This window comes from Canis lupus, chromosome 4 (assembly GCF_011100685.1).
Source record: "Canis lupus familiaris isolate Mischka breed German Shepherd chromosome 4, alternate assembly UU_Cfam_GSD_1.0, whole genome shotgun sequence".
Taxonomy (NCBI): Eukaryota; Metazoa; Chordata; class Mammalia; order Carnivora; family Canidae; genus Canis; species Canis lupus.
The window spans coordinates 63,162,055-63,177,670 of NC_049225.1; the positions used below are offsets into that span (position 1 = coordinate 63,162,055).

At 40.1% G+C, this 15,616-nt stretch overlaps 1 protein-coding gene and 1 pseudogene across 1 annotated transcript in view; one reads left to right on the forward strand and one right to left on the reverse strand.

Moving 5' to 3' along the window:
- The window catches only part of ITGA2 (integrin subunit alpha 2), a 102,199-nt gene that overhangs the window by 70,738 nt on the left and 15,845 nt on the right, over window positions 1–15,616 (reverse strand). Inside the window, exon 2 of the mRNA XM_038535122.1 lies at window positions 4,647–4,767. Coding sequence (XP_038391050.1) covers window positions 4,647–4,767 — 121 coding nt within the window. The remainder of the gene's footprint in view (window positions 1–4,646; window positions 4,768–15,616) is intronic.
- On the forward strand, window positions 6,464–7,638 carry LOC119871536 (annotated as a pseudogene).

Below are 15,616 nucleotides of genomic sequence, written 5' to 3' on the forward strand. Positions count from 1 at the left end.
ACAGAGGGGCACACTGCTGCTCTGCTTGGGAGGTAATCTTGCCTATAGATAGCTTATTTGAGACTTAAAAAAAACTCTAGAATTCTCAAAGCCACATCACTACTATTTCCAGAGTAAAAGTCCACAGTGCAGTAAAAGTATAATAAATAAAACAAACAAAAGCATCAAGATAATTTTGTTAGGCTCTTGTACAATCCAGTGTAGACTACGCCTATAAATTCTTAGAAACATGGGACATGGGCAGCCCGGGTGGCTCAGCAGTTTAGTGCTGCCTTCACTCCAGGGTGTGATCCTGGAGACGTGGGATCAAGTCCCATATCAGGCTCCCTGCATGGAGCCTGCTTCTCCCTCTGCCTGTGTCTCTGCCTCTCTCTCTCTGTGTCCTTTATGAATAAATAAAATCTTTTTTTTTTTAAAGGAAAGAAACATGGGACATATGGAACAGTTGAAGCGGTACTTGAAAAATAAGGAGCATGGTTTAAGAAAACTTAGACTAAAAAAAAAAAAAAAAGAAAACAGACTAGAGCCATAAGCAAGTTGTCAGAAGGAAGGAAAGGGCTGAGAGATAGAGTTGGGGCTCAACAATACAGATGGTAAAGAAAGTCAAAGAAAGCTTCAGAACAAGCAGTAAGAGAGTAAAGAAAACAAAAGAGTGTGTGAGTGTGTGTGTGTGTGTGTGTGTGTGTGTGTGTGTGTGTTATATAAATCCAAGAGAAAAAGACTCAGTTATTAAAGGAATTCACAGTAATCCCACTTTCTGTGCCCAAAGCTAACTTGATTAGTATCAGGAGGAAAGTTAATGTTTAAACAGTCCTTCTCACATCTGCTACTTCTATAACGTCTGTGCAGTTTCATAAATTAGGAGTGGAGACCGGCATAGTGCCAATCGTCAAAACAAATAGGCGATTCTGGATTTCAAGTTTCATACTATTTTCCTTGAGCCTGAGAGCCGTGAGGGCCGCTGGTCCTAGCTGTGGCCTGCTCCAGCAAGTGGGAAAAGCCATTGGCTGCCTCTGCCAGGCACCTCTGCAGCCAGGCACCTTGGCAGGGCCAGGCTCATGAGAGTGGGGCCAGGAGCAAATCTTGTCCGTCAAGTGTCCCAGGCCGTGGGAGGAAAAAATGAACTCTTCACAGTAAGATCATACAGTTAGTGACACTGAGGGAACACCAGCGCTATTAAGCACCTGGGGTTGGCCCTTACTATATCTCTGGTATTACTCATGGTTGCAAGCTCTACATATCGATCTTCCTCTTTGGCTCTACTCCACACTCCTTAAAGGTATGGTGGACGTTTCCTACGCTGTACCTCACCCTGTGTTCCGCCTGTGGTGGATTCGCAGATCACGTCCATGACTCGACCTCTTCTGCTGCTTTGCTTTAACAAGGCCAGCAGGGTGGAAGGGCAGACGGGCATGCCAGGCTGGCTTCGGCTCTCTTTCCTTCCAGCTGTGCCCTGCCATCGGATTAGCCTCTCAGGAAGCCTTTCTCTTCTTGTGTGCCAGGGTACGCTCGTAGCAGCTGGTGTTATAGACAGGCTTGAGGGAAGTAAGGCCTTGATAAGCCTGACATTACACCTTACCAGAAAGCTCTATACTGGAGTTAAAGGCATTAGACCAGCCAATAACAGAGCGGTGACTTGTTTCCCAGTAGTAATTGTCCTGTGTTTATACATCTTTCAGGAATGTCATAAGAAGGCCACAGAGGGACTTAAGAATGTCTCGTGTCGTTGGTCTGGACATAACCTGATCAGCACCAGAATCTTATCATAGTTGCTAAGACATTCATCTTTTAACAATGTTTTGTATGCTCAGAGAGAATAGTGGAGAGAGAAAGGATGTATGGCTGCCTCTCACTTTCCTGGGACTCTGCTTGCTAGATCCCTGTCAACATTTTGTCCTGGTTTGTCTTATTCAACTTCCAACCTGCAGTGTGGCCAGTAGTTGAGTTGCCCTCCAACCCTTGATGGGTTTATCATCTCTAATAGCATCTACTACTGATGGTGGCTCTTTATTTTAGATATACCTTGTCCCGGAAAGAACAATCTTTACCTTGTCATTTAAAAAGAACCTCAAGCTTGATTGCAGATTATCCTCAGCAAGGCCACACTTATGAAACAGAACTTCAGAGTCCCTCCAAAGGTCTTGTTCAGCTCATACTTAAGTCAAACTACTATAGTTCACTTCATGGAGTACCTCAGGTGAGTCATTTGGAAATAGGGCTTTCATTCAATCATTCAGCAAATAATTATTGATCCCCTAACTTGGTGCCAGATAGCACTCTGGCTTCTGAGTACATGCCACTGGAAAAAAACAATGCACTTCTGTCTCTTCAGGGCAGAAGACAGACGATGAGCATGCAGACAAAGGTGATTTCAGATAGTAATGACTAATCTACATAAAATAAATTTACACAGAAGGTAGGAGAATGGCCGCGAGGTGTGCTGAAGTGCTCATTTAGGTAGACATGCTCTGAAAAGTTTCTATGAAGAGAAGACATTTGAGCAGAGACTGAACAACGGGAACCAAGCAAGCAAGTGAAGATCCTGGGGAGACTTCTCCTTCCAGGAGAAAAGCATTTGCAGAAGCTTTGACATAGTAATGAGTTTAGTGTGTTCAAGGGACGGACAGAAGACACAATTCATGGGGTGCAAGAGTGAGGGGGTAAATCATGAGACAGGATAGGTACACTGAGACCAGATCATGGAAGATCCTTTAAATAGTTTTAATGTATTCTAATTGCAGTTGGAAGCCACAGAAGGTTTTAATCTAGGGAGTGACATTATTTGAATCATGTATTTAAGCGTTCATGAGCCTGTCCTGAGGGGTAAGAAGGGAAGCAGAAGGTGGGTTAAGAAGTGGTTGCAGCAAGGACTCACGTTGGTTTGAGCAGGGACTGCAGGGAAGATAGGGTTAACCAGCAGTCTGTTATCACATGTATTTTGGTGGTGGTATCAATGGCACTGACTAATGGATGAGATATGGGGGGAGGTGACAGAAAGAGAGGAGTCAAGGATTTTTGGTCTCATCACTGGTACAGAAAATCAAATATTTATTTATTTATTTATTTATGTATTTATTTATTTTTCAAATATTTATTTAAGTTTGGTATGTTAAGTTTGGTATGTAGGCATCAATGCCGTGATGGTTGTTCTGGGTATCTACAGTTCAGGAAAGAATCGGGGCTGGACATGTAAAATTGTGGGTCATCAGCAACTTTATGTGCTAGATTCCAAGGTCAAACTATTCCAACCATAACATCTTCCTACGCTCTTGACTACAGTTTATGATTAACAAAGCATAATAAGATAATTGTTAGACATGTGCTCTCATACCCCAAACGATGTCAATAATTACTACTCTTTGGGTTTTTAACCAGACCATTCTTATCCTTCCAAATGACTGACAAACTGCAATGCACCTTGCTTTCCAAGTCTCCTCATATTAGTTAATGCTTTTCTCCTGACTATTCATTTCCTCCCCTTGAGACCCACCTCATGAGTCACTTCCTTCAAGATGCCTTCTGACACATAGTGCCCTCTTGAGTGATAATTTCATTTTATTTCCTTATCACACAGATAGGCATGCTTCAAAATGTGGATAATCTGGATTTTAAATGTTTCCTTAAATTTAATTTTTGAGCATCAAACATAAGTTCACACAGAAAAAATACTATTAATTATAGCTTTTACTTGATAAGCCAACAATAGCCCATTCAATCATTGGAAAGAACGCTAAAGGATCCACTTTGCAAGCTATAGGGTAAGTCTGGAACCTTCCGCTGCAACAGGGAGATAAGGTTCCAGTGGCAGGACTCTTGTGACCAGTGAACAGCAGGACTGGCAAGGGAGGAGCTACAGTTCTTCAACTTAAAGACAACTTTCAGAATCATCTGAATTCCCCTACATTATTTTCATTATTTCTATGAGAAATTTAAACCAGCTGTGGGGGTATATATTTCCATATCCATGAAGATAGTGCATATAAATGTAACCATGGTTTAAATGTAACCATTACACAGCATTAAAAAACCAGGTGCACTTTCAGGCAAAAACAAATGATAAAAATGCACTAGAGAAAGCTAACTGTAAATTTTGCATGAAGTCTTCTGAGAATCCTGTGCCACACAGAGGAGGGAAGATTGACTTAGAATGACCCAGTAGATACAGCCTTGCTGAAGGAAAAAATTTAGGAGAAAATTCTACCATCTGGCCAAGAGGCAGCATTAGCTAGTTGACCATTTACAAAAGCTCAATGGTGGATACCTGTTTACAGAATAAGAAATGAAAACAAACCTATCTATATATCTATCGATCTCTCTATCCATTCATCCACCAGCCCATTGTCCCTCCCTTCCTTTCCCTCCCTCCATCCCTCCATCCATTAATTAAATGGTCAAAACTACTACAATAAATGTACTACAAAATATTTAGGAAAAGTTTTCTATCTAGGTTTTAAAAAGTACCATTACACCATCTCATTAATTATCAATCTCAAATTTATCAACTCTGAAGGAAAGAGCCATCATTTAAGGATATTTGGGGGCTATCTATTAATAATATACTTATGTACTAATCCGAACAAGTAATTGGAATTGAATATTAAATTTATACAGTATTCTTATTGAAATCATAAAGAGAATATTCTTACCAGTTGCCTTTTGGATTTATAAACTGCTGGACTGCATAGCCAAACTGTTCACTTGAAGGACCGGAAAATATCTTTGCTTCTAGGAGACCAACATTGTATGCCATACAACAATTTAAAATGCCTATAAAAAAAATGAAAACATAGTCCATATTTATAATTTGTGAATATAAGTTTGTAATATAATTCTCATGGGCCACTTAAAAATTTGTTTTATATAACATTTATTCTCCTTATTACTGTTTACTAAGAAATAATAGCTAATGCTTTTTTTTTTTCACTAGCTAATGCTTTTTAAGTTCTTATTTGGGGCTCTGGTACCATGCTCAATACTTTCTATGCATGATTCATTACCTCATTCATCCTCATAGCATCCCTAGGAGATGATTAATATTACATTTGTTTTGCCAAGATTTCTAAGGTTTCTGGAGATCAGCATGTCATACAAGTCTAAAGGAATAAGGGTAAGGGAAGAATTTGAACACAGGGCTGTCTGATTTCAAGTTTGAATTGTTAAACCTCTAGGGACTCTTAAGTAACTTCAGTTCTCTTTGTCCTTCCTAACACAATGAGACTCCTAGCTGCCCAAGGGCAGAGGCTGAAGGCTATCTACCTTTTCTAAATTCCCCTGAAGATTTTTGACATGGATTCTGTATGAAATATATGGTGGAAAAGCACTGCTGACTACATAAAAGGAGGAAGAAAAATCACAGCTCCTTGAAAACTACATCATTTTCTTTCAGAGGAGCTCATTTTTGAGGATGAAAATGTAGGGGATGGTGTCCTATCACTTTTATTCCACTGTGAACTGTCAAAAGTGGTTTTGGTTTTTGATGCTTCTTTCTGAAGGCTCAAGAAACAATAATCATTTTCACAAACAACAAAGACTTTGATAGGCTAAAGCTCTGAGAGCCTTTTTTTGAAAAACCTTATTTGTGATGGAAAGGGAAGAGGGGAAGGAGTGAGGCTGATGCCTGTCAGTCCTTCATTCTAGAGAGAGCAAGCCGTGCGTGGATACTAGTGCTGTCTGTGGGGATGGGAGTGCGCTTCATGCTGTTTGACATCAGGGTTTATCTTTGCAGACACTGAAGGCAGAGGGGGTTCTTTAAAACTGACCTCCACGATCTATTAATATGTGTTTTCACGGAAGAATAGCCCACTTTCTGGGCAGCAATGAAAGCACACAGTTCATAAATTTATTGTTTCAGGCACTGAAAGACTGAGAGAAGAGGACTTGCTCTTCATTGTGCTGCATAGTCCTGGGAGCTGATTCTGCGCAGTGGCCAGAGCATTATGAAGCCCGCGATAGAGCTTGGGGGACTTAAGGTAGTTACTGTGCTTCTCTACGTGCCAAAGTCATTCTACCACGGATCTGTTCATTCAAGAGAGCTCGGCTCATTATTTCTTAGAAATGTAGTCTGCTGGCAATAGAAGGACAAATAGCAACTTTGAAATACGCTATAGCAAAATCCACATGGCTGTACTTTCGCAAAATTTCTCTTACATCTATTTTTCACATGTACCACTGCTCCTTCTTATTTTTCAGGAAATAAAATGCAGAGGAAAACAACATAGCAAATTAATCATGGAAACAGAATTGACATTCAGAACATGAGTGTTTTCAATCAACAGTTTAAAGATGTTATTTATTTATTTATGAGAGACAGAGAGGCAGAGACACACAGGCAGAGGGAGAAGCAGGCTCCCCAAGGGGAGCCCAAAGTGGGACTCGATCCCAGGACTCCAGGATCATACCCTGAGCGGAAGGCAAATGCTCAACCACTGAGCCACCCAGGCGGCCCTCAATCAACAGTTTAACTTCAGGCTCTGGGCTCCTCCCTGTTGGACAGACAGTCGCACCTGCCGGCGCAGGGTCAGCCCGGCAGGAGACACGCTGATGAAGGGCAGAGTGGACAGATCGGGCCCTACCGGGTGCCTGGTCACCAGGGCTGCTGTTAACTCTGGCAAAGTGGATACTGTCGCCATCAATGACCTCTTCATTGATCTCAACTACATGGTGTACCTGTTCCAGTATGATTCTACCCACAGCAAATTCCATGGCACGGTCAAGGCTGAGAACGGGAGACTTGGCATCAACGGGAAGGCCATCTCCATCTTCCAGGAGCGAGATCCGCCAACATCAAATGGGGTGATGCTGGTGCTGAGTATGTTGTGGGGTCCACTGGGGTCTTCGCCACCATGGAGAAGGCTGGGGCTCACTTGAAGGGCAGGGCCAAGAGGGTCATCATCTCTGCTCCTTCTGCTGATGCCCCCATGTTTGCGATGGGCGGGAGCCACAAGAAGTAGGACAACCCCCTCAAGATTGTCAGCAACGCCTCCTGCACCACCGACTGCTTGGCTCCTCTAGCCAAAGTAATCCATGACCCCTTCGGCATCGTGGAGGGCCTCATGACCACCGTCCAGGCCATCACTGCCACCCAGAAGACCGTGGACGGCCCCTCTGAGAAGCTGTGGTGTGGCGGCCGAGGGGCTGCCCAGAACATCATCCCTGCTTCCACTGGCACCGCCAAGGCTGGGGGCAAGGTCATCCCTGAGCTGAACGGGAAGCTCACTGGCATCGCCTTCCGTGTCCCCACCCCCAACATGTCAGTTGTGGATCTGACCTGCCGCCTGGAGAAAGCTGCCAAATATGCGACATCTAGAAGGTGGTGAAGAAGGCATCGGAGGGCCCCCTCAAGGGCATCCTGGGCTACACTGAGGACCAGGCTGTCTCCTGTGACTTCAACAGTGATACCACTCTTCCACCTTCGACGCCGGGGCTGGCATTGCCCTCAATGACCACTTCGTCAAGCTCAATTCCTGGTATGACAATGAATTCGGCTACGGCAACTGGGTGGTGGACCTCATTGTCTACATGGCCTCCAAGGAGTAAGGGCCTCCTGGACCACCAGCCCCAGCAAGAACAAGAGGAAGAGAGGCCCTCAGCTGCTGGGGAGTCCCTGCCCCAACTTAATCCCCCAACACACTGAGAATCTCCTGACCTCCAATTTACATCCCAGACCCCGAGGAAGGGGAGGGGCTTGGGGAGCCCTACCTTGTCATGTATCATCAATAAAGTATACTGTACCCAGCCAAAAAACAAACAAAAAAAACCCAGTTTAACTTCACCTCATGGTGCAGAACTTAATAAATGCTATTTAAATATGTTACCAAAGCTCCAACATACCAGCAAAATCTTGGGGAGATGATGTCAAATGCCCCTACTTTTCTAATATCTAACACTGGAAAGGCCACATATGACTGTAATGATGTCATTTTGATTAATTAGACTATTAATTAGACTTCAGCAGATCACATGACATAAAATCACATTGGAATTCATTTTATCATCTAGCAGCTAAATTTCCATTTATATATGTTACATATAAATACATATTTATATATTACATTAATATATACATGTTATACATACATATGTATGTCACACATAAGTACATGTAAATACATGCATATAAACTATTATTCAAAAATATAAATTAGATCATTTCAGATCATTTAATTTCTCTGCTAAAAATATCTCAGTGTCTTTTATTTATTCATTTATTTTTTTCAAGTATTATATACATATTCACATGTACCACATTTTCTTTATCCATTCATCAATTGATGAACACTTGGGTTGCTTCCGTATCTTGGCTATTGTAAATAATGCTGCAACATTGGGGTACTTACATGTTTTTGAATTTGTGTTTTTGTATTCTTTGGATAAATACCAGTAGTGGAACTACTGGGTCAATGGTAACTCTATTTTTAATTTTTTGAGGAATCCCCATACTGTTTTCCACAGCGGCTGCACAAAATTACATTCCCATAAAGTGCATAAGGGTTCTTTTTCCTCCGCATTCTCACCAACCCTTGTTGTTTCTTGTGTTTTTGATTTTAGCCATTCTGACAGGTGTGAGGTGGTATGTCAATGTGGTTTTGATTTTCATTTCCCTGATGATGAGTGATGTTGAGCATCTTTTCACTTGTCTGTTGGCCATCTGGATGTCATCTTTGGAGAAGTGTCTGTTCGTGTCTTCTGATGATTTTTAATTGGATTGTTTTTCTGGTGTGGAGTTTTATAAGTTTTTTTAAAAAGATTTTATTTATTTATTTGACAGAGAGAGGGAGCACAAGCAGAGGGAGTGGTAGGCAGAGAAAAAGGAAGAAGCAATCACCCTGCAGAGCATAGAGCCTAATGTGGGACTCGATCCCAGAACCCTGGGATCATGATCTGAGCTGAAGGCAGATGCTTAAGTGACTGAGCCACCCAGGCACCCTCTCGGTTTTTTATATATTTTGGATATTAACCCATTATTGGATATATTGCTTGTAAATATCTTCTCCTAGTCAGTGGGCTGTCTTTTTGTTTCGTTGATGGTTTCTTTCACTGTGCAGAAGCATTTTAGTTTGGTTTAGTCCCAATAGTTTAATTTTGCTTTTATTTCCTTTCCCAGAGGACACATACCTAGAAAAATGTTTGTACAGTGATGTCAAACAAATTGTTGCCTATATTTTCTTCTAGGAATTTTATTGTTTCAGATCTCACATTTAGATCTTTCATCCATTTTGAGTTTATTTTTGTGTATGGTATAAGAAAATGGTTCAGATTCATTCTTGTGCATGCATCTGTTCAGTTTTTCCAACACCATTTGTTGAAGAGACTGTCCTTTTCCTATTTTATGTTCTTGCTTCCTTTGGTCATAGAAATATCCCAGTATCTTATCCATGCACCAAGAATAAAATCCAATTTTCTTACCATGGTTTCAAATGTTATTCATTATCTGACCTTATATTATTGGTGACTTCAGTTTTACTACCCTCCTTTGTCACTATGTTCCAGCCACACTAGCTTTCCTTCTGTCCTTTGAGCACAAGCAGTTCATTCTGCTTATGGCCTTAGCAACTGCTTGACCCACCGCCTACCACATTTCCTCCCAACTCAGCATCTATGTCTTGGCACCTATTCATTATTTAGGTCTCTGCTTTCCTCATAGAGACTTCCCCTGACTCTTCTCTCTAGCAGCAACACTCTACTTCATTAATATACCACTATCCCAGCACTAATTATCTGAAATTATCTTCTGTATCTGCATTATTTTGTGTCTTTTCCTGCCTAGTAAGACCTAAACTCCTTGAGAGCTCAGATTTTATTTCTTTTATTCATTCTTATTTTCTCAGCATCTAGTATATTTGTTGAATGAAATGAATTTTTAATTAATATGCTCTTCAATGATAATTTGGAATATAGGGAAGTTTAAGGGACAGAAGATCACTTATATCATTTTAAATACATACCTACAACTAACTCACTAACAATGTCATCATTTCACACTTAGCCTATGATAACTAATTAGCTTATGTAAATTTGATGTAAGTATTATGTCTAATTCAATATCTATCCTTTCTTTGAAGTCCCATTATGCATAGAAATATGTTTCTATATCTGTTCTCATAACTTAACTGGCTAATGTGGAAAATAACAACCATATTATCCCTTCCCCTACAACCAAGCCCATATGTCTGTACCCACTGAATTATCCAGTAAATGGATCATTCAAAACATATTTATCTAGCCCTTTTGTTCATTGCTTTATCTTCAGGAACTAGAAAATGCTTGGCACAAAACAGACAAGATCTCTACTGTCTTTGAGCTTCTTCCTGATAATTTGAGGACAACCAAAAAATTACATCATAATGGGATGAATATTAAATTTCAGAGAACTACAAAGAACCCTGAACCAAAAGTTGAAAAGAGGGTAAATCTAAGTTTGAAGGCTTCACAGAAGAGGTGGTAATTAATCTGGACCTTGAAGGACAAGCTGAAATTCATAATATAAAGAGAAAGGCAAAAGTCATAGGGCACAAGGGACATCCTGCTCAGCAGTATAGAGATGTGAAAGAGAAGAGGAGGGGATAAAAAAAATTGGCACAGAAAATCATAGATTGTTTTATTAATTTATATGTTTGCAGTTCTGCATTGGACATAGTGAGTTTCAAGGTGACTTGAGCTTTGTCCTGCCAGGGACATATTATTACCCAAAATGTAAATCTTCCCTTTGTGTCCTTACGTGAATGTCTGTGAATACAATAACAGTGCAGCAAACTCAAAGTATTGATCAAAGGTGACCTTGATGTGCATTTGTTGACAGTAATTCAGTCGAAGTATTCCAGTGAATCTCACTGGAATTTACTGCAAATTTAAGCATTGTATCCTCTGGAAGTCTAACTCATTTCCTCTATGCCCAAAATAATTGATTATAACTTGGCTTGTTATCATTTTAATATCCACAGGCAAACCAGATAGATAAGCACACCTTGATTAATATAGAATTATTTTTTCTTGCATTCGTTTAAAAAATTTTTAGAGAACCTCCTGCCCTGAGAGTTCCTGCTCATCTCTGAAAATGATGTTTGGGGAGTCTTAATAATTTAAGAATTAATTTCAGCAAATATGAAATTTGTTCTCCCACTTTATTCTGGAACCCAATTTTAAGTTATGAGATAATTCAAAAGAGAAATATATGTTTGTGGATTAGATATAGTTAATCCAGTTTTGTTCTCAAATGTAGTGAAGCTCAGATAAGAAAGAAATCTTTTGAAAACAAGAGCAGAAATAAATGTATAAAACAAAACAGATCATTCTATATTTGCCAACAAAAATTTGTCAGGGGAAGTTTATTGACTTCCAAATGACCCATGTTTGTAGTAAAAGATGGCAGAAGGAGGGTCTAATTTGTGTGGTCAATGCAAAATTTAAGAATGTCTACATGTGTTGAAGGGCTGGTGGGGCCCACTTTTCATGGAAGGGGTTCATTTGCAAAAAGGTCCAGGGAAATATAGGGGAAGAAATTCATTTTAAGAGAAGAGACTCAAGGTCAGTAACAGGAGGTAGATTTGGGAAGAGCATGGTGTTTTTAACTAGGATGCTCAGATTATACTCTGGCCCATTCCTGCAGATGTATGCTGGCATTTTAGGGGGGAAATAGCTCTGCGAACCAGTAAATAAAAACCTAATAACTCTTCCAGTTAAAAAATAAATAAGTCACGGAGATATAATGCACAGCACAGTGAGTTCAGTTAAAAACATTGTATTGTATATTTGAAAGTTGCTAAGAAAGTGTATCTTAAAAGTTATCATCATAAGAAAAAATTACATGTAGTGATGGATATCAACTAGACTCATTGTGATCATTTCACAATACATACATACATAGAATCATTATGTTGTACACCTGAAAGTAACTTAATGTCATGTTAATTACATCTCAATAAAAAAATCCAAATTAATCATTATATCTATATCTAAATCTAGATAAAGATATATAAAATGGTCCTCCTCAGAAGCCACAGGGGACTGCCAGGAGCAGAGGCATAGGTTAGTGAACCAGGGATTGCAGGGGCAGCAGGAAGTTCTAGCAATCACCAAGACCCTGGGGAACGCTCTTAGGGGAAAGCCACATTTCCCAGGAAAATTGTGCTTAAGAGACCAGGAGAAACACTCTTATCTAAATCAGGGACAGGTGAGACTCCAGGGCTGGTCTGTTCTGGGGTGAAATTTCTCTCCATCTGTGGGTCTCTCCATCTTCAAGTCTAAGCTTGAAAATGAGTTGTCTGCTGCTAGAATATAGTGGTGTAACAGGTATGGGACTGACATTTCCAATTCAAAAGGAAGAAATTAGAAGGAATGATGGGTCATAGGTACCAAGAAAGTTTAACATAGCAGGTCAAATTCCATTAGGTTTAAGGGCCTGAGAATAATCCTCTGTGGCTCAAGGCTCTGTCCCCTGAGCCTACAACAGCTCTACTGGCCTCTACTTCTCTGTCCCATTAGTCCAAGGTGGCAGCATTGCTGCTGAAACAATAGTCCTAAAAGCTCATAGGTCTCCTGTGTACATCATGGGGTTCTGCGCCATTACACAAGAGAGTTCTCCACAGACCTTTCCTGGATAACCTCATCTCTATTGCTGACCTCTGCTGAGATGGTTGTGAGGATCCATGAATCACATGCCTAATCTGTTATGCAAAGTTTACCAACCACACCCTTGGCCTTTTCGTTAGAACAACACTTTCTTAACAATGAGTCTCCTAATATTAACTTTCATTTTTGCAATCTGTATAGGCTGAGAGTGTCTCATCATTAGGTACTGTTCTGTTTTGCTGAATTTCTCAATTTATCTCATTCCTCTTGCACTTTACTACATTCAGCAAGGAAAAAGCAAGCATCACTTTCAACATTTTGCTGGGAAAATTTTCAGCTAAACATCCAAATTCATTGCTTGAAAGTTCTGCTTTCCACACAACTACAGGGCACAATTAGTCCACATTTTCTGCCACCGTAAAAAGAATTACCTTCCCTCAAGTTTTCAATAGCATGTTTCTCATTTCTTTCTTGAGAACTTCACCAGAAGCAGTTTCAATATTCATGTTTCTACCAACACTCTCCACAAGATAATCTTCAAAGACTCTCTATCCAAATAAGGTAATATACACAGATTTTGGGGGGCAAGGATGTAGACATATCTTTTCTTGGGGCAGCAGTCAGCTTCATACAGTGGGTAGGCCAAGAATGTAAGATCCTAACTGCTGTTTACCTGGGCCATTTCTCGGGGTTGTGTTTACAGGGAGCAGCCTTGATGGTTGAGGTAAGATCTCTCTCCAGGGTAAAGAATAAGTTTGCTGACTTCTTGCTGTAAAATAGCAGGTTCCTCTCTTGTAATGCAACCTAGTGTGAATGCAGGCATACATTTGGACCCCTTCACATAGTCCCCATACGACTTCATGGAGAAGCAAAAGAGTTAATTATGTAAACACGCTCATGTGCATGGTGCATGTTGTGTGGTAATAACGTTCTTTGTCTCTGACTCAGGAATCTATCTTGTGTCATCTGTCAGCATCAATGAAACAGTAACAGGCTAATGTATTAGCTTGTACTTGGGGTGCAATCAAATACTGGACCTGAGAGAATGGAGAACAAAAACGCCACAGTTGGGAAGTTGGAGGTTGAATGACAATGAAAATGGATACCTCCTGAGAGTTCAGAGAAATCTTGGGAGAGCATTGTATTTTCCTACAAGGGTGGAATAGAAATTTGAAGGAGTCTTATATCAGTTTGAAGAAGCAGAGAGACTCCAGCTGACATCTGAGTAATAATTCCCTGCCTCATGGTTTGTGTCTATCTTTAAAAAAAACAAAAACAAAAAAAGAAAAAAGAAAACAGTGTATGCATGTATCATTTATTTAGCAATTACTCTGTGTTCATATTAAAGAAACATGTGCATCAATTCCATGGCCAGAGATAAATTCATTAATAGAATATTAAGGCTATAGGGGTAGCCTTATAGATAAATTGCATCCCTTCAAATTCCTCTATTGAAATCCTAAGTCTCAATGTGATTATATCTAAAGATAGGGCATTTAAGGAGGTAATTAAGATTAAAAGAGGACATTGGGTAGGACCCTTAACTGATAAGATCAGTGTCCATATAAGAGGTAAAATACCAGAGAGTTCTCTCACTGTGTGATCACTGAGATAAGGCCATGTGAGGACACAATAAGAAGACAGCAGTCCACAAGCCAGGAAGAGAGGTTTCACCACAAACCAGCTCTGATGGCCCCTTGGTCTTGGATGACCAGTCTCCAGAACTGTGAGAAAATAAATTTCTGTTGTTAAAGCCACACAGTCTGTGATATTTTGTTAATAGTGGCCCCAGTAGACTAAGACAGGGAACAATCAGATTATATCAGAAAATTTCAATTTACTATTCTGAGTTTGAAAGATAATTCTGTCAATTAATATATGTGCATATACAAATACAGGAGAGATATACACTAATTCCACTTATGTCATATAAAGTTCATATTTTTTGTAGAAAAAATAAATCCAAGTTTCTTCCTGACAAAGTAACTGCATCAAGTCTTGGGCTACTGTGGCATGTAGTTAGATGATTTTGAGATCCTTTCATATTTTTTGATCTTATAGGCTATGAACATCTTCAGAATTCTTCTTAAATTCATTTATTATGATTTAGTGCCTCTTGATAACTCGATAGATTCTCTCTCTCTCTCTCTTTTTTTTTCATAAAGATGCCATCTGGCAGACTCACTGTCTCCTAGTGGCCAAGAGGACTGGGAATACCCACTTATCAATCCACTTTCTAGTTTCACACTTTATTCCTAAATTTCCTCTTTATGAAAGAAGAAATTCTCCTTTCCCCCCCCACCTCTCTCTCTGTCTCTCTGTCTCTCTCTGTGTGTCATTCTCTCACACACAGAATAGCATTTTTTTGTGCATTTAGCAAGTCAATGCCTGCTGAATAACTTGCTCAGTAACAAGATATGCCTCACATATCCTGAGGCAATATATGGAAATAACAGGCATAACTGAAGTGAATATTTCCTCTATTAAATCTCTGTTCACAGGCCACTTCTCTATAAACTTTGGTTCTTCCCCTCCCATTCCAGCCTGCACACACCACACTCTTCTAACTTCCTTGATACTCACCATTTGCAGCTCTTATTGTGGTGTACTGCCTTGAAATGTTACTCCTCTCTTCTCATATATTCATTCTCCTGGAGAGCTGTCATCATTTTCTCCCCTACCTGTGTCTTACCTCCTGGCCTATTCTCTCAGCCCAATTCAGCTGGACTCTGACTCTTCCTTAAACACACTGATCCCCAGCCTTTTGCATTCATTCCCTTGGCATGGAATATTCTTTTCCCAAAAAGGGTCATGTTCACTCTCACTGCCCTTCTGTTTGCATCAAAAATCAATCCATCAGAGCTGTCTTTCCTCACTACCTGTGATGGGCAGGGGGTTCCCAATGATCCCCATCTCCTATTATTCATGTCTTTGTGTGATTCTCTTCCCTGTTACTTCAAACCAATAGAACTGGAGATTCAAAACATAGAATTGAAGTTTGGGGTAAATCACTTCTGTTATTATATTACATAAGACTGTAACTTCTGTC